The 21,372-nt window shown below is 46.7% G+C and overlaps 1 protein-coding gene across 14 annotated transcripts in view; it reads left to right on the top strand.

The window, feature by feature from the left end:
- Positions 1-21,372, top strand: part of MYO18B (myosin XVIIIB) — a 362,275-nt gene that overhangs the window by 210,986 nt on the left and 129,917 nt on the right. For all 14 annotated transcript variants that reach the window (XR_013390943.1, XR_013390944.1, XM_077920002.1 and 11 more), the window contains 10 exons: positions 1,143-1,290; positions 2,130-2,289; positions 6,932-7,115; positions 9,059-9,263; positions 11,629-11,738; positions 13,609-13,674; positions 13,811-13,939; positions 15,034-15,177; positions 17,530-17,619; positions 21,182-21,301. Coding sequence is in view for 12 of the 14 variants with exons in the window: in XM_077920002.1 (XP_077776128.1) it covers positions 1,143-1,290; positions 2,130-2,289; positions 6,932-7,115; positions 9,059-9,263; positions 11,629-11,738; positions 13,609-13,674; positions 13,811-13,939; positions 15,034-15,177; positions 17,530-17,619; positions 21,182-21,301 (1,356 nt within the window). In the remaining 2 variants the exon portion in view is untranslated. The remainder of the gene's footprint in view (positions 1-1,142; positions 1,291-2,129; positions 2,290-6,931; positions 7,116-9,058; positions 9,264-11,628; positions 11,739-13,608; positions 13,675-13,810; positions 13,940-15,033; positions 15,178-17,529; positions 17,620-21,181; positions 21,302-21,372) is intronic.

Genomic DNA, 21,372 nt, shown 5'->3' with positions numbered 1-21,372 from the left:
ACAGGACACATCTGTGGACATGCATAGAGGTGACCTATGATTTAGTAGGGATTTGGAGGGAATCCTTTGGTTGGTTTTTTTTTTAAAAAAATATGAAGATCCAGAAGGTTCCATGTCTCAGATCCATGTTTTTGAACCATGGCAAGGCTGGATGATTTTTATAATTCTATCAGCAGTGACAGTTGTGATCTGTGATTTTGTGACAGTTTGGTGCCAGAGATTTGTAAACAGACTGTTAGGTTTCCAAGGCATTGCTCGTGCGCAAGCAGGCAAATCTCTCCCTGGCTGGCTGCTAATGTAAACTTTATCTGTCCGGAGAGCCACTCACCCGTGGCTGACTCAATCGCTGGCAGAATCCGTGAGTGGGCGTTTCTTAAACTTCCTCCAGCAAAGAAGCTCCTTGACGCCCAGTCTCCGCCTTCCCTCTCTGCGCGAAAGCCTTCTGCGCAGAGAGGGCGCGGGCAGTGGAGGAACCCTTCCCTCCCCGCTTGTCCCAGGCAAGGAGTCGTGGGACCGCCTTGCCGCTTCCGACTCCTGCACCCCCTCTCCCCTGGAGCTGCGTTTATTCTCTTCCCCAGAAGAGGAGCTGCTTCTCCCGATCCCTGGAGGCTCTCTATAATCCGTCTGGCTTTTGCTCTCTTCCTCCGGCACTGATGGCAGTTCCCTGACACAGACTATGCACTTGCAAGGCTTACTGGATTTCATTTGTATGTGTCGGGGCACAAAGCTTCTCTCTCTCCCTCTCTCTCTCTCTCTCTCTCTTCCTCTCTCTGGCAGTGCTCCCCTCCCCCATGCCTTCAGCACCCCACTTTCTCCCTTCCAGTCACCCCACTTTCTTCCTCCCAGATCCCATTCCTTCCAACCTTCATGGATGCTCTGCTATCTGTTTCAATGCTCACCTGAGCTGTGAAAAGCACATAGAACTGAAATCAGAAGCTGGAAAGAGCAGCACACTTCCAGCTTCTTCCTTTTCCTCTAGGGGCTTTTCAAGCAGGCGGGAAAGGCAACCACCCTCACCCCTCACAAGAAGTATGGGTGGGGAGGCTTCAGGTGCTTCATGGGCACCAGGGGAAGTCCAGTGACCTCAGCAATATTCCCTGACCCTACTTACAATAGCTGGTCTGTTTCTCCTGCCCCTCTAGGTCCATGCCACCCCTGGGGGCCAGGCAGAAGACCCCAAGGGCCTGTTCTGGATTCTGGATGAGGAGGCCTTGATCCAAGGCTCCAGTGACAGCACTGCGCTCAACCGTCTGTGCTCTTACTTTGTGAAGGAGGGTCCGATCAATGAAGGTAAAATGGAGGGGCCCTCAGCTCCTGTTGACATGGGGTTGGGGACATTATGTGGCTGGGTTGGTACAGGTCTGTCCACAGCCTGGCTCTTTAAGACTGCTCAGCCTCCACCCAAGGCTCCACTGTCTGCAAATGGGACTGTCTCTGGCCCATTGACCCTTGGGTTGCCCATCTCCCACCTATTGGCATCAGGGCGTCTTCCTGGTCACATGATTGGCTGGATACAACCGCCTGTCAGTCAAGACTCATGGGAGGGTGGGGTCAAGGCCTTTCAAAGCTGGACTTGGTGAAGTGCCCTTTGTCCTCCATTCACCACCTCTGCTGCTACACCCAAGGAGACCAGAGGCCTGTTTTATGTGTCCTGAATCTTCCAGCATTCAGCTTTGTTGGATGTCCTTGATTTCTAGAGTTATGAGAGAGGGTGGAAAGCTTTTCTGTATCCACTTTCTGCTTGCCAGGCATAATGTTATACACTTCTATCATGTTACCTTTTACTCCTCTTTTCTCGAAGCTAAAATGTTCCGAACACTGCAACCTTTCTTCATAGGGGAGTTGCTCTACCCCCTCAATCATTTTAGTTGACCTTTTCAGAAATGACCTTTCATGTTTTAAGGGACAATGGGGCTCCCTGTGTGGATTCTAACCCTTGCTGAGAGCTCCCAAGTGGTGCAAGGCAAGATTTCACCCAGGTCACTCATTCACACCATTTTGGAGATTTCCCTTGCCATTCCTTGGAAAGTCCTTTTACCCCTCCCCTGGCCTGCACCTGCCATTTGCTCATTCCCTTCCCTCCCACTTAAGTAACCCTCTCCTATTTCGTCGATGTCTCTTCACTGCAGGACAGGGATCCCTGCGCAAGTGTGAGCAGGCCCTGCAGTTCGAGATCGCCCACCAGCTCGGCCAAGACTCCGTCCGCTATGATGCCACTGGCTGGGTGAACAAAGCCAAGTGGAACCTCTCAGTGCAGAATGCCATCCAAGTCCTGCAGGAGTCAAAAATGTAAGTTCTTCTGCATGCAGAATTCCATGCCAGAGGCAGCGCCGACCTCAGGTCCTGGGGGAAGTTTATCTGTTTAGTTTTATTTCATGCAATTTATTTATCACTTGATATTGGAATTTGAACTCCTCACCCAATAAAGCTAAGAGGGAGGAGATGCAGTCGTTCATATTGTGCTTCAGAATTAATTGATTAAATTCAATGCCCAGTGGTGTGCTGATGGCTGGTTTTAAAAGGGATCAGCATCGGGGAGAATTGAAGGCCCACACAAGGACAGGAACACAAGTGGAAACTGCTATTAAGTCATGATGACATGGCAGTCTCCCATCACCATGATTCAAAAATAAGTGGAACTTATTCAGCTATGTGTTGGAAATGCCCCAGAGCAAGAGGGAGATTGCTATCACGTGTGGTGGGGTTGTTAACTAGCAAAAAAGGTATTGGAATTTAATTTAAGTACCAAGAGGAAAATATATTAGGAGATGCAATCCCACAAAACCCCAGTTTTTTGTTAAATTATATGAATGACTTGGTAAAAGCAAGCAGAAAAAATAGTCTTTTATTTACAAATAATAATAATAATAATAATAATAATAATAATAATAATTTATTTATACCCCACCCATCTGCCTGGGTTTCCTCAGCCACTCTGGGTGACTCCCAGTTGAATATTAAAAACACAATACAGCATTGAATGTTAAAAACTTCCCTAAACAGGGCTGCCTTCAGATGTCTTTTAAAAGTAGGATAGTTGCTTATTTCCTTGACATCTGATGGGAGGGCGGGCGCCACCACCGAGAAGGCCCTCTGCCTTGTTCCCTGTAACTTTGCTTCTCGCAGCGAGGGAACTGCCAGAAGGCCCTTGGAGCTGGACCTCAGTGTCCGGATAGAACAATGGGGGTGGAGGCACTGCTTCAGGTATACTGGGACGAGGCCGTTTAGGTCTTTAAAGGTCAGCACCAACACTCTGAATTGTGCTTGGAAATGTACTGGAAGCCAATGCAGGTCTCCTCAGGAGGCCACAGAGAATCCCATCTCTAAGGGAACAGTCAGGAAAAATGGGAGAGGTGATGTTGCACCAGAGGGAGAAGAAGCACCTTTGCAAGGTAAACTGAGGCAGAGGCAGAGTCACCTAATTTTTGGAGGGTGGTGGGTAGGGCGAGAACACCTCAGCCAAACAGCTTAGAACATTTTAAAATTTAATTTAATTAATATCTGCAAAATTAGTTCTGCATCTCTGCCCATTTAGCACTTTCTCCCCTTTCTCTGCACTGGTTGCCTTCCTTCCCTTAATGAACAATAGAACTTTAATTGGAATTGGAACATCCCCTGGGGATTTGAAAGCTCCATGATTGGAGGGGAAAGTGATTTGCTTTCAGAAGGCAGCCTGTGGCCCCTGGTCCTCCTCCCATTAATCCCAAAAAAGGAGGAGGAGGAATAATAATAATAATAATAATAATAATAATAATAATAATAATAATTTATTATTTATACCCCGCCCATCTGGCTGGGCCTCCCCAGCCACTCTGGGCGGCTTCCATAAAAACCACAAATACAGTAAAATATCACACGTTAAAAACTTCCCTGAACAGGGCTGCCTTAAGATGCCTTCTGAATGTCAGGTAGTTGTTTATCGCTTTGACATCTGCTGGAAGGGCGTTCCACAGGGCGGGCGCCACTACCGAGAAGGCCCTCTGCCTGGTTCCCTGTAGCTTTGCTTCTCGCAATGAGGGAACCGCCAGAAGGCCCTCGGCGCTGGACCTCAGCATCCGGGCAGAATGATGGGGGTGGAGACGCTCCTTCAGGTATACTGGACCGAGGCCGTTTAGGGCTTTAAAGGTCAGCACCAACACTTTGAATTGTGCTCGGAAACGTACTGGGAGCCAATGTAGGTCCTTCAAGACCGGTGTTATATGGTCTCGGCGGCCGCCCCCAGTCACCAGTCTAGCTGCCGCATTCTGGATTAGTTGTAGTTTCCGAGTCACCTTCAAAGGTAGCCCCACGTAGAGTGCATTGCAGTAGTCCAAGCGGGAGATAACCAGAGCATGTACCACTCTGGTGAGACAGTCTGCAGGCAGATAGGGTCTCAGTCTACGTACCAGATGGAGCTGGTAAACAGCTGCCCTGGACACAGATTTGACCTGTGCCTCCATGGACAGCTGTGAGTCCAGAATGACTCCCAGGCTGCGCACCTGGTCCTTCAGGGGCATAGTTACCCCATTCAGGACCAGGGAATCCTCCACACCTGCCCGCCTCCTGTCCCCCAAAAACAGTACTTCTGTCTTGTCAGGATTCAACCTCAATCTGTTAGCCGCCATCCAACCTCCAACCGCCTCTAGGCACTCACACAGGACCTTCACTGCCTTCACTGGTTCTGATTTAAAAGAGAGGTAGAGCTGGGTATCATCCGCATACTGATGAACACCCAGCCCAAATCCCCTGATGATCTCTCCCAGCGGCTTCATGTAGATGTTGAAGAGCATGGGGGAGAGGACCGAACCCTGAGGCACCCCACAAGTGAGGGCCCAGGGGTCTGAACACTCATCCCCCACCACCACTTTCTGAACCCGGCCCAGGAGGAAGGAGCGGAACCACTGTATAACAGTGGCTCCAGCTCCCAGCCCCTGAAAACGGTCCAGAAGGATGTTATGGTCGATGGTATCAAACGCCGCTGAGAGATCCAGCAGAACTAGGAAACAGCTCTCACCTTTGTCCCTAGCCCGCCGGAGATCATCAACCAGTGCGACCAAGGCAGTTTCAGTCCCATGATGAGGCCTGAATCCCGACTGGAAGGGATCCAAATGGTCCGCTTCTTCCCGGCGTGCCTGGAGTTGTTCGGCAACCGCTCGCTCAATCACCTTGCCCAAGAATGGAAGATTTGAGACTGGGCGATAGTTGGCCATCGTGGCCGCATGTAAAGATGGTTTTTTAAGAAGAGGTTTAATAACCGCCTCTTTCAGCGGGTCTGGGAAGGCTCCCTCACGGAGGGAAGCATTCACCACCCCACGAAGCCCATCGCCCAGTCCTTCCCGGCTAGCTTTTATAAGCCAGGATGGGCAAGGATCCAGGAGACAGGTGGTTGGTTTCACTCGTCCAAGCAGCCTGTCCACATCCTCGGAGGTAACAGATTGGAATTGATCCCACTCAACTTGACTAGACAGAACTCTAGCACTCTCCCGCCCCAGCCCTGCTCCCACGGTGGAGTCTACTTCTTCCCGAATCTGAGCGATTTTATCTGCAAAAAACTTTGCAAAATCATTGCAGGAGAACGTGTGGCCCGTACTGGGCCCCGATGTTGCAGGTGGTTCCGCTAAATTGTGAACCACCTGAAAAAGTCTCCTGCTGCTGTTTACTGCAGATGCAATAGAGGCGGTGAAGAAATTCTTCTTCGCCGTCGCTATCGCCACTTGGTAGGCTCGACGTTGAGCTCTAACCTGTGTCCGGTCAGATTCGGAATGAGTTATCCGCCACCGGCACTCTAGCCGTCTCAACGATTGTTTCATTGGAAGAAGAGGAGGAGGACGAGGAGGAAGAAAAAGAAGAAGAAGAAGAAGAAGAAGAAGAAGAAGAAGAAGAAGAAGAAGAAGAAGAAGAAGAAGAAGAAGAAGAAGAAGAAGAAGCGGCTTAAAAATGTACATTTATGGTTGGCTGGGAACCAGCTAGGAATATTAATTCCATAAGGTGAAGATCTAAGGATGTTAATGTTTAAGTTAAATTTCATTTATGGTTGGCTTCCTCTTTAGCCCCACGCAGCCTCTCCCAACTGGAGAGGTTGCACGCGGCTATGGCAGAAGCTTCTTCTGCCTGCATGCCTTTCCGCTGCTCCCCAACCTGCTCTTTGGGGCTGGCAGGGGGGGTTCCCCCCACCAGCCCCAAAGAGCAGGTCGAAAGGAACCTGAAGCCTCCATGGCGCAGCGGGAACTCCCGCCGCGCTCCAGAGGCTTTGGGTTGCCTTCACTGAAGCCTGGAGAGTGAGAGGGGTCGGTGTGCACCGACCCCTCTCGCTCTCCAGGCTTCCAAGGTAGCCACCTGAAGGCGACTGAAGGCACCTTGAACGGCACCTTCTGCGCTGGGCAGAGAGGGGGAGATTTTTTTTTTCTTGTTCTCCCCCTCTAAAACAAGGTGCATCCTATGGTCGGGTGCGTCCTATAGAGCGAAAAATATGGTAAACCTTCTGACGGTAAGAGCTGTTTGACAGTGGAATGGGCAATGGAGGTTTTTAAGCAGAGGCTGGATGGCCAAGTATCTGGGGTGCTTTAGCTGAGTTCCTGCATTTCAGGGGGTTGGACCAGATGACCCTTGGAATCTCTTCCAACTCTACAATTTGATTCTAAGTGACTGGCGCATGTGGAGAGGAGCAGCAGGAGCTGAGCCCTGCTGCCTCTGCTGCCCACAGCAACTCCTGGACGGTCTTCTTAAATGATTAATGGGTCATGTATAATGACATCAGTCTTGTGACATTGCTAGGGGCTGCCCCTTGGTCTCAGGTTTGGGCCCTGGAATCTCAGGCTCTGGGATGCTTCTGACCTTGCAACCCTATTTTGGAGATGCCCAAGGATCTCCCTCCCTCCCTTACACACACTAACCAAGGCCCATCTTACAAGGGCAGCTCTTAAGGTTGGGTGATGCATTTCCTTCTCCACAGAGACCCTCTGAAGAAACTGTTTCTGTTGCGGTCCAAAGTGCCCCTGATATGCCGGTCTGTTGCGGGGCTGGAGGGGAACTCCCAGCAAGCACTGCAGCGAGTTGGCTGCGTGAGGAAGACTTTCACTAGCAGCTTTGCAGCTGTGAAGAAGAAGTCTGTTTGTGCTCAGATCAAGCTTCAGCTGGTGAGCGAAAGGGTTGCCTGGCAGAGGGGCCCAGGACTTTTTTATGCATCAAGTCCAGTTTTGCTTTAAGTTATTCAGTTATTATGCTGTTGTATGCCCCCCAGTCCCCAAGTGGCATGAGGCTCCAGGGGTGCCTGCACTTTCCCGGGGTTTGGTTTCCTTGGAATGAAGTTCAGCCATGTCAATGTGAAAGTCTTTAGGCTATAGGGCTTTATTTTCACATATATACACCTGAGCACAGGATGCATGGGTTCATAGTGTTAACTCCCCAACAGATTTTGTTTCCCCATAGGGTTCCAGGGGACCCCCAAACTCACAGCTTTGAATCTCCAATTTCCAGCATGAGCCAAAACTCTTCCCCCCACCCCACATGTCTTGGCTTATTGTTCTCCCCACAAGGATGATGTGGCATCCAGCCAAGTGAGGTGGGAAAGGCCTGCCCATTTTCCTCTATGGCAATAGAGCAATCACTTTGGGCAAGTAAATGACAGTACTTAACTGGCCAGCCAAGGGCTTTACCTTAACCGAGGAACTACTATGACTGGTTCAGCAGGTTTCCTCTCATAGATTCTAACCCCACACACAGTGGATCACAGATTTGGGATCTGCAATCAAACCAATACATTTATCCTCCCCCAACCTGGGGCCTTCCATATTTTCTTACTCGAACTTCCATCAGCCTCAGCATCATACAGCTGTGCTGACAAACCTCTGGAGGGCACCATGTGGTGAAAGTTGTTGTAAAAGTAAAGCGACCCCTGACCATTAGGTCCAGTCGTGGCTGACTCTGGGGTTGCAGCGCTCGTCTTGCTTTATTGGCAGAGGGAGCCGGCGTACAGCTTCCGGGTCATGTGGCCAGCATGACTAAGAGCAGCGCACGGAAACAGAAAGTTGTTGTACATACCATATTTACTCAAATCTAATGCTCACCTTTATTGGCCAAATTACACTGTGAAAATTAAGATGCCATTAGATTTGATGGCACATTGACATTCACTAGCAAATACTTTTTTTGGTTTCAAGGTTCTGAAAATTGAGGTGCGCATTAGATTCGATGGCACATTAGACTCAAGTAAATACGGTATTTTGGATGTGATCCTTGGTATTTTTCCAGGGAGTGTTCAGTTAGTGAGCTTTTCCCATTCTATGATTTTTTAAAAGAGTATTATGCACAACGGTTTGTAAGAGAGGATGGAGGCTGCTTTTGAAACCCCACCAGGGAAAACCAAGTAACGCTAAGAGTGTTAGGTTTTTATTATTTCTCCAATGTGTTTTTTTTAAAAAAAACAACAACAGCATTAGCAACTTGAGAGTCTGATTGACAAGGCAGTAAACAAATATTTTTCTATTTGAGTGTTTCTAGATGCTTAGCAGTTCCATTTACTTGATGCCACTTTTTCTGTGAACAGTCAGTGGCCTTAAGAATGTTATCTATGTGGTTTTTATTGCTGCTCTGGCTGATTTTATTATTATTTGTGTGGTTGGCTTTTATTTGAAACTTTTTTGCTACATTATGATGCTTTTTGTCCCTGTTTATTTTATCGATTGATTGCATTTATATCCCGCCTTCCTTCTTCCAAGGAGCTCAAGGCACATGTAATATACCTGCTTCTTCCCGCTGCATGTTATCCTCACAAAAACCCTGTGAGGTGGGTTAGGCTGTGAGTGAGTGACTGGCCCAGGGAGCTCCATGGAAGAGTGGGGATTCAAACCTGCACTTTGCAATCAGATGCAAAAAGTGGGTGGGTGGATGAGAGAGTAAGAGAGAGAAGTGAAAAAGAGGTTGACTGTCCAGAGTTCCCTGTGAAGAGGGATTGATCGTTAACCCTCTCTGGAAATTGTAACTCTGGAATAACAACTTTTGTATGGTGTGAATGTGGTCTATAATCTTCAAGCAGAAGATCAGGAACTCAATTCCTTTGTGTTTTTCTCCACTTCCGTAGGATTCTCTCATCAACCTAGTGAAGAGATCCCAGATTCATTTTGTCCATTGCCTCATTGCGAGAACAGAAATGGACAGAGAAGGAGGCACCGTTCTGCAGTCCTGTCTGATGCCAGGGGGAACAGCAGCAGGATGGGACATCTCCGCCCTTCGAGCCCAGCTCTCCGGGGGCCAGATATTGGATGCATTACAGCTCAGCAGGATAGGTGCAGGAGGGTTTCTGTTGCATGGAATGGCTGGGCATCCTGCATCTACTCACTGGGTAGACATTTATAAAAAGAGGCATGGCATGGAAAAAGTGGATGAAGAATATTTCTCTCTCACTCTCTCATAACACTTGAACACATGGACATCCAAAGAAGCTGAATGTTGGAGGACTCAGGACAGATGAAAGAAAGTCCTTCTTCATGCAGCACATAGTTAAACTACAGAACTTCCTCCCACAGGAGGCAGTGATGGCCACCAGTCCAGATGGCTTTAGAAGAGAATTAGTCAATTTCATGGAGGAGGAGAGGGCTATCGAGGGCTCCTAGCCAGGAGGGCTCTGCTCTGCCTCCACAGTTGGAGGTTGTAATGTTTCTGAATGCCAGTTTCTGGAAGCCACAGGAGGGGAGAGGGATGTTGTGCATGGATCCTGCTTACAGATTTCCCGTTGAGGCCACTGGTTGGCCACTGTGAGAACAGGATGCTGGACTAGATGGGCTGCCTTTTGCTTGACCTAGAAGCCAGACTCTGTTTATGTTCTTAGGGTGCTTGACTCGGTGCAGGGAGTGTTACAGCTCCTCTGCAGCAGGGCAGGAGAACCTGCTGCCCTCTGGATGTTGTTAGACTCCCATCTCTCATCAGCCCCAACCAGCATGGCCTGTGGGCAAGAATGATGCAAGTTGGAGGGCTGTAGCATGAGTAGAGAATTGGATCCAGCCAGTGGGCTGGATTCCTAAGTACCCCATCTCCTTGTGACCCAACCTTGGCAGGTGGGTGGGACTGATGACACTGGGTGATTGACACCTGTCAAAGTTCCAGGATCAGCTGAGTGGTGGTAAAGTCAACCTACTTTAAAGAGGTGCTTGCTGCACCAGTTTCATCACACTGCACTGCAGGGAAGAGAGAAGGAGCATGGAAAGGAGACGGTTCATCTTTGCTCTCAGTTTTATGTTTTCATCAGATGTGTGAGGTCTTTTCTTTTGTTTTCTTGTAATAAATTTTATTAAGGTTTATAGAGAAAAATAAAAAACTTAATATCTCCCCCCCTTTTAAACCAAACTAAAACTTTTATCTAGATACAGTGAAAACATAAAAAGGGGAGGCGAGAGAAAGAAAAAAAGAAAAGGAAAGGAAAAGAATAGAAAGGAAGCTAAAAGAAAAAGATAGAAAAATAAGATTTAGAAAGTAAAGTACTTCTGCTATATAAAAACACTATTCACTTTGTCCAATCCAATATAACACCCAACAAAGCCACTTTCTATACACAAACATTATGTTCAATCCTCAAATCCAGATATCATTATTTCTTTTTCTTTTTCATGCAAAAAGTCTATGACAGGTTTCCAGTCTTTAACAAATGTTAATAATGACTTTTCTCTGATTAAACATGTCATTTTCGTCATCTCAGCTAAGTCTCTTAGTTTTAACAGTCATTCTTCCATTGTTGGAAATGATGGGTCCTTCTAGCTTGGTGCCTGTAAAAGTTTCGCAGCTGTGATCATATATTGAAACAAAGTTCCATATTCCTTTTGTAACTGTATATCCATAAGTCCCAGCAGACAGAGTTCTGGCTCCAGTTGATAATTAATCTTCAATGTTCTCCATATCAGTGTATGTATTTCTATCTTTTTTTTTTTTTTTTTTGCTTTTTTATGTGTCCACCAAGCATGATAAAATGTCCCTTAATGTTCTTTACATTTCCAAGAAATATTTTTATAATATAGTTTCTAAATAATTTCTTTGAAAAAGGATTTGTTAGGTCTTGAGGATTTGCCAGGTTTCTGGTGGGTTGGTTTGTATAAGCAAGGCAGTCAGAGCACTAGTTGCTGGTGGCAGTGTGGAAGACCCACATTCAAATCCTTACTTAGTTGTGGAACTATTTGAGACTGTTGGTGTTTGATCTGAGTGCATGTCACAGGCTCCTGGGGCTTCCCAGAAGGTTGCCAGGGGTTCCTGATAATGAAACATGAACATATTAGGGATACCTGTGCATAAAAAAAATGAAAACCCTAGTGACAATAATGTAGAAAATGCATTATGCTGGGGGAAATTACTTGCAAAAATGTATATGAACAGAAGGCCAAACAGCATATGAAAATATGCACTTTAGGAAAGATACACTCTCAAATTTGGAGGGAGACTTTTTAAAAATTAAAATTGCAAACTGATGTGGGAATGTGGCAAACTGAATTTAAGATTATAAAAATGAGAAACTGAAAGAGAAACAGATGGATTTGCCCGTCTTTGGGAGGTGGCCTCAGTGGCTTCTTATCCTCTGGCAACTGAGTGAGCCTTGGGAGGAACCAGACTCTCCTTTGCCAAATCTGCTCAGCCCCTCAGCAAATGCCCCTTTTGCTTGCCTTGCAGGGTACGCGGATCGTATGGTGCGCATGCAGTTCCGACACCAGTTCCAGATCCTGGCTCAGCCAATGATGAAAAAATACAGCTCAGCCTATGAGATGACAGATGAAAATAAGGTGAGCCATGGGCGGAGGATGAGCAAAGACACCACAGGCAGCAGGGGCACTTTAGAAATATTAATATATTTCGGCTAAGTTGCTGCTGTTTTTCCTGCTGCTGCTGCTGCTGCTGCTTATAACAATAACAATAATAAACAAACATTGCTTGTTATATAAAGGTTCAGAAATGTGCTTCCATATCATCATTCACCTGAAATATTGTTATTTACCTATTATAGGTGTAATAGCATTGGCTCATCATTGTGTTATGAAGGTGCCTATCTAATAAAAAAGAAAAAATAAATGGGAAGAAAAAGAGATTGTTATATAAGGAAGACCATATAAACAGACATAATGAAACCATCTGTTAGAATATTAAGAACCTGTTAACATAAATCCCCTTAAAAAAGGGGGGGAAGGAGAAATATATCTATACTCAAAAAAGAAAGTAATATATATTAATATGGGGGGGAATCACTGAAAAGATAACTGAAAAGGAGAATCAGAAAATACAAATTGCATAGTTAGATTAATTGCAGACAAATTACAAGCTAAAAATTTCATGTAAGATTAAAGTAATTCCAAATTCTATTAATTCAACTCCCTCCCCAATTATACTGATTAAATCAGACAAAATGGATTAAATAAACGAGAATGAATTAACTTCTTTTATTATTTATTATTTCTGTGTTAACTGATACTACTAGGTGACATTAATAATCAAGTGGCTGTCAAAAAATACATTTCTCCAGAGAGATCAGAGGCTATAATATAAGCAAACAGCCACTTACAAAGAAGAAGAGGAGGGATGAAGAACAGTGGCTAAATTCTTGAAAATTCAGCCCCCCCCCCCCCCGCTTCTGCATAATGGAAGCCTCTGTGCAGAATTGATCTCCTTCTCCTAATTTTCTGAGGGATTTTGCAAGCTCCTTCACAGATTCTTCCCCCGCTTACAAATCCCAATTGCAATGAGGCTGTGTGTGAACCAACTGCTCTTTCTGATGTGTATTCAGGGGGCATCACACAGCTGGGAGCTGAATTGCAGATGTGTATGTGTGTGTGTGTGTGTGTGTGAGAGAGAGAGAGAGAGAGAGAGAGAGAGAGAGAGAGAGAGAGCGCTGCATGGGGCAACAAAGGCTGTGCATGTGCATTTCAGTTAAGACTTCAGGTTTCAAAAAGAAAATCTTGACAGTCAGAAAAGGTCAATGTTGTTACTTGGTGCTGCGGGGAAATCAAGGGTATGGGTGGAGGAATGCAGCTTGTCCCTATTCTTAGTTTTATTCTTTCAATGGAAGTTTTGCCAGGCTGTTGGTGGGTTGGGCTGGTTACATAAGGCAGGCAAGATAGTCATGTTGGTCCCACGAATGTCAGAATTCCCTTGGTCCCATCACATCAGAGGCACGGTGAGAGCAAGCCTTTCCTGTGGCCACTTCCATGCTGTGGAATCCCATCCCAAGAAAGGCTAGACAGGCTCCCAGTTTCTCATCCTTCTGCCAGCAGGCTAAGGCCTTCCTGTCCAGACAGGACTTTGGAAACTGAGGTGCAGACAGTCCTGAACACTGAGCATCTGTAAGGTCAAACTGCATTTTAATTGCTGATTCTAAATGTGTTTTGATGTGTTTTAACTATTATTTTTTAAGTGGTCTGTTCTTGAAGACCCATGTTCAATCCCTTTCTTAACTACAGAAATCTTTGGCTCCGTTGGTGTTTGATTTGACTTCTGTCACAGACTTCTGGGGCTCATTGGAAGGTTGCAAGGGGTTTTGGATAATTCAGATATCAATAATGGGGGACAAGCCCCCATTCACTCCCCCCCCAGCTTCTGCTTATTGGGTAGAAAAGGGGATGTGGAGAGTTTCATTCCTATGTTTTCTCCCTTTCTCTTCAGGCTCTGGAGGAGCTCATCCAGGCCCTCAATTTGGAGAAGAAGACCATTGCTGTGGGTCGCACTCAGGTACAGGGGAAGTCAACGGGGGTCCTGAGCTCACCCTGTGATGAATGCCAGCTTTTGAGTTGTCCCTTTGGCATCCCCGACTTTTATCCTGCTCGGATCCTGTGGCTTGATTTTCTCTCTCTTTCTTTCTGGGCAGGTGTTCCTGAAAGCTGGAGTCCTCTCTAGGCTAGAAAAGCAGAGGGAAAAACTGGTGTCTCAGAATCTGATTTTCCTCCAAGCAGCTTGCAAGGGGTTTCTCTCCCGTCAGAAATATAAGAAATTAAAGGTAACCTCTTCTTTGAAGATTAGCAAAGCCAGGGGTTGTTGTCATGGTAAATGTTAACATCTCTTGGGATGCTGCTGAGCAAATCCACCACCACAGCTTCTTCATAGCTGTGATTCTGCTGTCGTAAACAACTTTGGGCAAAAAAAAATAAAAAATCAATTTTTGAAATACGGGAACCCTAGCTTAAGACTCCCTAATGAAATAGCATCCAGCACCTGTGAAGGCCATCTGCTCCACTCCGAACCAGCTTTTTTCCTGTGTCAGTTACTTCAGGGGCTTCCCTTGCGCTTGCTTTGGAAGCTGCAGTTGGCTACAGCACGATTGCGGAGAGGAGGGAGGCCTTGTCAGCATTTCATTCCTGTGCTCAGAGGTCTGCACTGGTTGCCCATTTGCTAGCGGGCCAGGTTCATGGTGTTACTGTTACTACATAAAGTCCTTAACAACTTGGGATCAGTTTAGCTGCCAGATGCACCCACTCAACTGCTTTCATCTGCGGAATTGGCATTGTTCTGGGTGCCCCATAATCCCTGTTCTGCATTTATAAGAACTCTGTCTTTTAGTGTGGCAGCAGCTACACTTTGGAACTCCCTGCCTAGTGCTACCGGGCAGGCTCCTTTGCTCTGCTCTTTTTGGCACCTGCTAAAAACATATTTGTTTAGGAAAACCTATCCAGATGTTTACAAAGTCTACTGTTATTTTAACATTTTGAAAGTCTTGAATTATTGCTATTATTTTTTCTTATTGATAAGTTCATTGTTATCTCCTTTTTGTAAATCACTTCAAGCTTTTTATAAAAAGCAATCAAGCAGTGTATAAATGTTCTGAAATAAATAATAGGGAGGAATTGTGCTGTTATGCTTGCTCCATCAGCACAAGCATTTCTGTTTCCCAGACAGAACAATCTCCCCTCTCTTCTCTGCCCCATGCAGTGTTGGGGGTGGGACTGGGCGGAGGGAATGCTTGCTGCCACTGTTTAGTAGTGAACCTGAGCCCCAGTGCCCAGGCTAGCCCAGGGCAGAGTTCCCTCTCTCCACAGCTGCCTGGGATGGTTTGCTCCCTCTGGGCTCTGAGGGGGACTCCTGCTCTCCTTTCAGATTCAGCGTTTGGCTGCTCGGTGCATCCAGAAGAACTTGGCCATCTTCCAAGCTGTGAAGGGCTGGCCCTGGTGGCAACTGATGTGTGGCATCCGGCCACTGTTGAGCACCAGCCTTGCAGACGGTCAGCTCCGAGTCAGAGAGGTAGGTGGCAACTGTGAAGGACAGGTGAGGACAGACATGGTGAGGTAGACCTCTGAGGGGTTCTGCTGGGACTCCCATGGGCCACAGAGCAAAGCCACTGTCCATATCATTCTTTTCCATACTTTCGGCACCAACTCTATTGGGAAAATTGAATGAATAGAGATATGGAACTGGAAATTATAGAACCCCAAAGTCATCATGTTCAGTACTTCAGTAATTACTAGAACAGTGCTTAAAAGGTGCTGTCTCAGAGGGCCCATAGATCTGTGACAGGCAAGGGAACTTCCTTTGCATGCAGAAGTCCCAGGTTTGATCTGCAGCAACTTCAGTTAGAAGGATCAAGTCATAGGCTGATGCAAAAGAGACAATTTCAAAAGGATTAGACAAGTTCAAGAACGTGAGGGCTGTCACTGGCTACTGCCCATTGCAGTTTTGCTTCCACAGCTGGAAGCAGCAATGCTTCTGGACACCCCAGGAGAGGAGAGGGCTCTTGTGCTTGGATCCTGCTTGGGGGTTTCCCATAATAGGCACCTGGGTGGCTACTCTGAGGTCAGGATGCTGGCCTGTTCCCGCAAACTGTTCTTATGTTCTGATGAAATACAAATAATCTGAGCCAATACAAGGCATCTTTGCCTGCCTGCCTGTTTATATCTTACCTGTTGCCATTTGACCAACCAGCCAACTGCTGAACCTAAAACGTTTTGTAAATGAAATATGTCATTTTCCCTTCATCACAGCATCCTGTCGCATTGTGGTGTGACCAAGCCTGACAGAACCCATGTGGCAAATGAATAGGTGGACTTGATTCTCACTGGCGAGTCCCCAGGGGCTAGTTTACGTTTTGCCTCAGTGGTGTCCCCGAGTGCACCCCATTTAATTTCTCCCCTCTTAGCAGTAGGTGGCTGCCGCCCAGCACTTTGCCCTTCAGTGGGTGATGGCTTCCCACTTCCCAGCAGCCAAATGGGCTGGTTGTTGAGGATGATAGGAGCTGGGGCCCAGCCGCCCCTGGAGGGGCCCACAGGACTCTCACCCTTGCTATCCACCCATAGCAACCTCAGTTTTCCTTATGTAGCTAACATGACACCATGGAATGCTGACTCCTTGTGGAAAAGGAAAAGGAAAATGGGAAGGGAAGTGAATGGAACAGCTGCTGGCTGGACACTTGAACAGGAGCATTCAACGCTGTGGGGTTTTGTCACAGTGCCAACTTCTGCTCACACTAAGTGCAAAACCTCTCTGTCAAGGCTGATGCTTGGTGGTCCCATCGCCTCCAAGAATCATTGCATGAAGTGGGGGTGCATTGGTGGTGCTGTTGTGGTTGTACCTGCACACACCCCAGACACACAACTAGGGATCATTGAAGCACACAACTGCACTCTCTCTCTCTCTCTCTCTCTTTCACACACACACACCTTCCATAATGTGATCGTGACTAGTAATCAGGGAATTATTCTGTGACCATCCTGTCACTATGTAGCATGTAGAACTGGTGGCGCTCAAGGACGTAATTGTCTAGGATAGTGTTGTCATTTATGCATCCATGTTGTATTCTGCTGGCATCTGTCTGTCTCTCTGGAGACAATGGAGCAGGGTGCCTTGGCTTTGAGATCAAGCTGCTAGAAGGTTGCAGAGCCTTCTGGGGCTGTAGAGACCAATGCAGGAGAGACATGTTTTGTTTCAGCCGGGTCAGATGAAGGCATCCAGTTGTGCTGCTGCAAATGCACCATGGCGTTTCTTCTCTCTGCGGCTCCTCCCAGCAGTTATTCCACCTCTGGTCACCTGTTTGTGTGTCTCCTGGCACTGTCAGTTGTCTGCAACTGCAACCACATGGCATGGTTGATATTGCCAGCCTTCATGTCATGTTTGCAGACATCTTTGTAACACAAAGTTGGCCTGGTGCCTGAAGTCAGCTCCACATAGTGCACGTCCTTGGGGATCCTGACATCTTCCATTCTGTGGCTATGACCAAGCTAGTGTAGACATCACTGAGACAGGAGTGTGAACATGCGGGGAATGTGGGCTTGTGAGAGCACATCCTTGTTTTGCACTTCCATAAAGCAATGTGCTCAACACACAAACCTGGTAGACCTTCATCCTGGTATTGGATGCTAGCATCACATTCTCCCATACCCTGTTGTGCTCATGTTTATGTATAGTTTCTATCCATACTGCACTATCAAAGTACATCATGAGGTACAGCAAAGCAAAAGGGGGGTATCTACCTAAAAGGAGCATACAATCAAAGATTTTACAGTTGAGAGGGGGAGAAGTACAGAATCAAAGCCTATAAACAAATGGAGGGCACAGGAAGGCTCAAAGAGGGTGTGTTTTCTTCTTTCTCCCCATTTTTAGGAGGAGTTGGCATTGCTGCGAAAGAAATTGGAAAATTCAGAACTTTCACGGCAGGAGCTTCGGCAGAGCACAGAACAGCTGGAAAGCAAGGTCAGAAATAGAAACCGTGTGAGGTTCTGTCCCTGCTTCTGGTTGCAAGATCATAGATTTGGAGGCTTGAAAACCTCCAATGAAGGCAGTGGACTCTTCCTCACTGGAGGTGTTTAAACAAAGATTGCTTTTTTCTTAATTCACACAACACTAATTCAAGCTGGTCCTTATAAGAACAACTGTTTAGGAATTGGCATTTGAGAGTGATTCTCCCCTGCCTTCCTTCCCTGTTCCTTTCTGCTTTTTAGTTTTGGGCCTGCAGGCAGGCACTGTCTTGTTTTTGCTGGTTGTGTGTAAGCTGCTCTGGAAGGTTTTTTGGGGTGAACAGCCCAGTTCAAATGCTCTCATTAAATAAATAAAATGAAGAGACTTGCTGAATCAACCTGAAAAGGCTCATCTGCAGCAGTGGCTCCCAACCTCCTTTGGGAGAACAAGTTGCAGCAGTGAAAGTGGTTGTAGATCGAAATGTGACAGGCCTCTTGTTGAATGCAACATGCATAATAATTACTCCTCTGTTTCCCCAAACTTTGGATGGCAGAGCCTGCAGGGATGGATGGCCCTGGCAATTTCAGTTTCTGTCCATTTTGTGCTTTTCTCATCTTAAGTTCAGTTCTGCACAAAAAGGTAAAGATAAGGCACCCCTGACAGTTAAGTCCAGTTTTGAATGACTCTGGGGTTGCGGCGCTCATCTCACATTACTGGCCGAGGGAGCAGTTTTTCCGGGTCATGTGGCCAGCATGACTAAGCCGCTTCTGGTGAAACCAGAGCAGTGCACAGTTCACATTTTAAAAAAGAGAAGTCTTAATGAAAATTCAGCAGCTTTTTAGTGTGCATTTCTCCATGGCAACCCTGGGCTGTGGAACTCCTTCCCACAGAGGTGCATCTAGCACCTTCATAATACAGGCTGGATTTACACTGATCTGGAAAATGCTATTTAAAACACACTATTAAAAAACTATAGTCCCCAATGCAATTTCTCATTGGCAACTGATCACTGCTCTGCAGTGCCCTCTGGTGTCACATTTTACCACACATTTTTAACATTTAACTCACCAGTATAGATTAGTCTACACTCAGCTTCTGGCAAATGCTCAAGATGCAACTTCGTGCCTCTGCCTCTGACACTTGGAAAACTACTGTATGTGTGTTTCCAGGACCCACCTTATTTCTGTCATTTTACGTGGTTTAAAACTGTTGACTGTTGTTAGCTGCTCTGAGCCCGGCTTCGGCTGGGGAGGGTGGGATATAAATTATTATTATTATTATTATTATTATTATTATTATTATTATTATTATTATTATTATTATCTCAGGAGGAAGTACTATTCAGTGATCACGCGTGAAACCGCTGATCTCCCTTTTGGCACAGTCAGAATTTTATCTACCCTCCCATTCCTGAAGCCATTGTGATGTCAGGGGGGCACATGAGGGCGGTTTGGCCAAATGGAGATGCCTAGCACACCCAATTCAGGCTGGGATCGAAGGGTGCAAGGCTGTTGCATCCTTCTCACACCTCCCTCCCTAAGCCGTTTGGGAGGCTGGGATCTGATCATAAAGTGGCACAGGACTGGCTTGGGGAGGGTGGCATGAGCAGCACGCCCCCCCATGGGCCTGGGGCGCTCACCCTAGCAGCCCCCATGCTATGCCCCCCTGGATGCCAGGGACTGAACCAGGGACTTGCTGAAGACATGCTCTGCAGCTGAGTTATGGCCTTTCCTGTGCCCCATACGCTGTGTCCCCATGAAGGTGTGCTAGAGAAGGGAGCAGCTAGAATCCCAAAAGCAACTATGATGGGGCAGAAAAGAAAACCGACTTGGATTGAACATTTCTAATGTAATCACTCCCTAGGGATGGTGAAGATATTTGGTTTGGCTTCCATTAAAATGTAAACCTTCCTAAATTTACGTTCCTGAAACAATATGCATACCAAGCACAGCTCTCTGTCAAAATACTAAATGCATATATTAATGAAAGTAATACTAAAAATCTCAGCGGAATGATTAGAGTGCTGGACACTGGGTTCAAACAGCCCCTGCTCAGTCATGAAGCTCACTGGGTGACCTCGGGGCAGAGGATAAAATAGGGAGAGGGAGAATTGTGTGTGCTGCCTTGAGCTGCTTCAAGGGAAGGTGGAGTATAAAAGTAATCATAAACTTTTAAAATACGTTATATCAGAGAAAATTGCTCGAAAAGATTTGTAAAGGTAAAGGTAAAGGACTTTTACAACTAAACGACTAAACAACAACAAGGAGTCTCAAAGCAGCTAACATTCTCCTTTCCCTTCCTCCCCCACAACAAACACTCTGTGAGGTGAGTGGGGCTGAGAGACTTCAGAGAAGTGTGACTAGCCCAAGGTCACCCAGCAGCTGCAGGTGGAGGAGCGGAGACGCAAACCCAGTTCACCACATTATGAGTCTACCGCTATTAACCATTCTCACTGATAACTCTTATGGGGATCACAGAAAGGGAGGGCAAATATTCACAGCAGTGGCTGCAACACTTTTCAGAGAGAACCCTGTGCTCCCCAAATGTCACAGGGGGACAAGAAAGCTCCAATAAATTGGCTTGCCATAATATCAAAGTGCAAAGCAGTGAATCTCATACCCCACCGCCTTCCAAGTCTGTCCAGAAACTTGGGAGAGTGTTTGAGTTCTCACCAGGAAGCGGGGTGGTGCTCTAAAGAGTAGGCACCCCACCTGATGGCAGCAACCCTGAAGTGAAGTTACAACTGGCTCTGTATTTATTATGCAGAAGTCTATGCTTTTGAATAACGTTTTTCCACTGTATTTATTTATTTTGCAGAAGGGATTTCTCCTAGTTCACTCCACCTCAACCCATCCAGACTCAGGTTCACTTAAGGTGGCCACTTAGGCATATCTCCCTCTGTCCCACGACACCCTCCCTCCCTCCCTCCCTCCCTCCCTCCCTCCCTCCCTCTCACTCACACACACCACAGAAATTTGTGTAATATTTGCACAAGCTAACTTATAGAAATAGATGCTAATTTGTTTATTTACATAAAGGCCATTGTGGGATAACCTGCCTTTCCCCAGTTTGCTCTAGGGATGTTGGGAACCATGGGAAATGTATTTTCACTTGTTCCCAGGGTCCCTAGATATTGTCAGCAGCATCTGGAGCCTAATGGAGACCCAGACGTGGGGCTTCCTCATTGTCATTGCTTCATTTGGGGTCCTTGAAAATGCATTGGGGAGAGAGTGGGACTTGCGTGAAGGGTTTGGCCTTGGGGAGGCTTTACTTTTTATGTCTAGAAAAAGAACATTTGCAGCCTTAGCTCATTCTGGATTCTGCTGGGGTCGAATGGAGAGGAATGAAAGACACTGAATCATAGAATCGTAGAGATGGAAGGGGCCAAAAGGGTCATCCAGTCCAACCTCCTGCAATACAACAAGAAGAAAGCAGCTTAAATTTTGGGTGCTTCTGAACACCAGGAATGCTTGAGAGAGCCCTTGACTGCACAACGCCCCCCCCCCCCCGCTTGCCTGATTGAAGCAAGTTCAGAGCTGCCTCATGCGACCTGTTGCATTTCTTCCCCCCACTTCAGATCATAGACCTCACGACGGAGCTGTCAGATGAACGCTTGAAAGGTGATGTTGCCTGTCAGGTCCTGGAAGGTGAACGAGCTGAAAGACTGAGAGGGTCAAGAGAGGTCAGAGAGCTGCAGGTATGTGCCCAACGGGAGGGCTGGGGGGGGGCAGCGAGATGGAACTTGTATGTTGGGTCTTTGCACAATTT

The sequence above is a fragment of the Podarcis muralis genome, chromosome 16 (genome assembly GCF_964188315.1).
Source record: "Podarcis muralis chromosome 16, rPodMur119.hap1.1, whole genome shotgun sequence".
Taxonomy (NCBI): domain Eukaryota; kingdom Metazoa; phylum Chordata; class Lepidosauria; order Squamata; family Lacertidae; genus Podarcis; species Podarcis muralis.
Note: the sequence above shows the minus strand (reverse complement) of the source record. Positions and strands in the feature narration are given on the sequence as shown.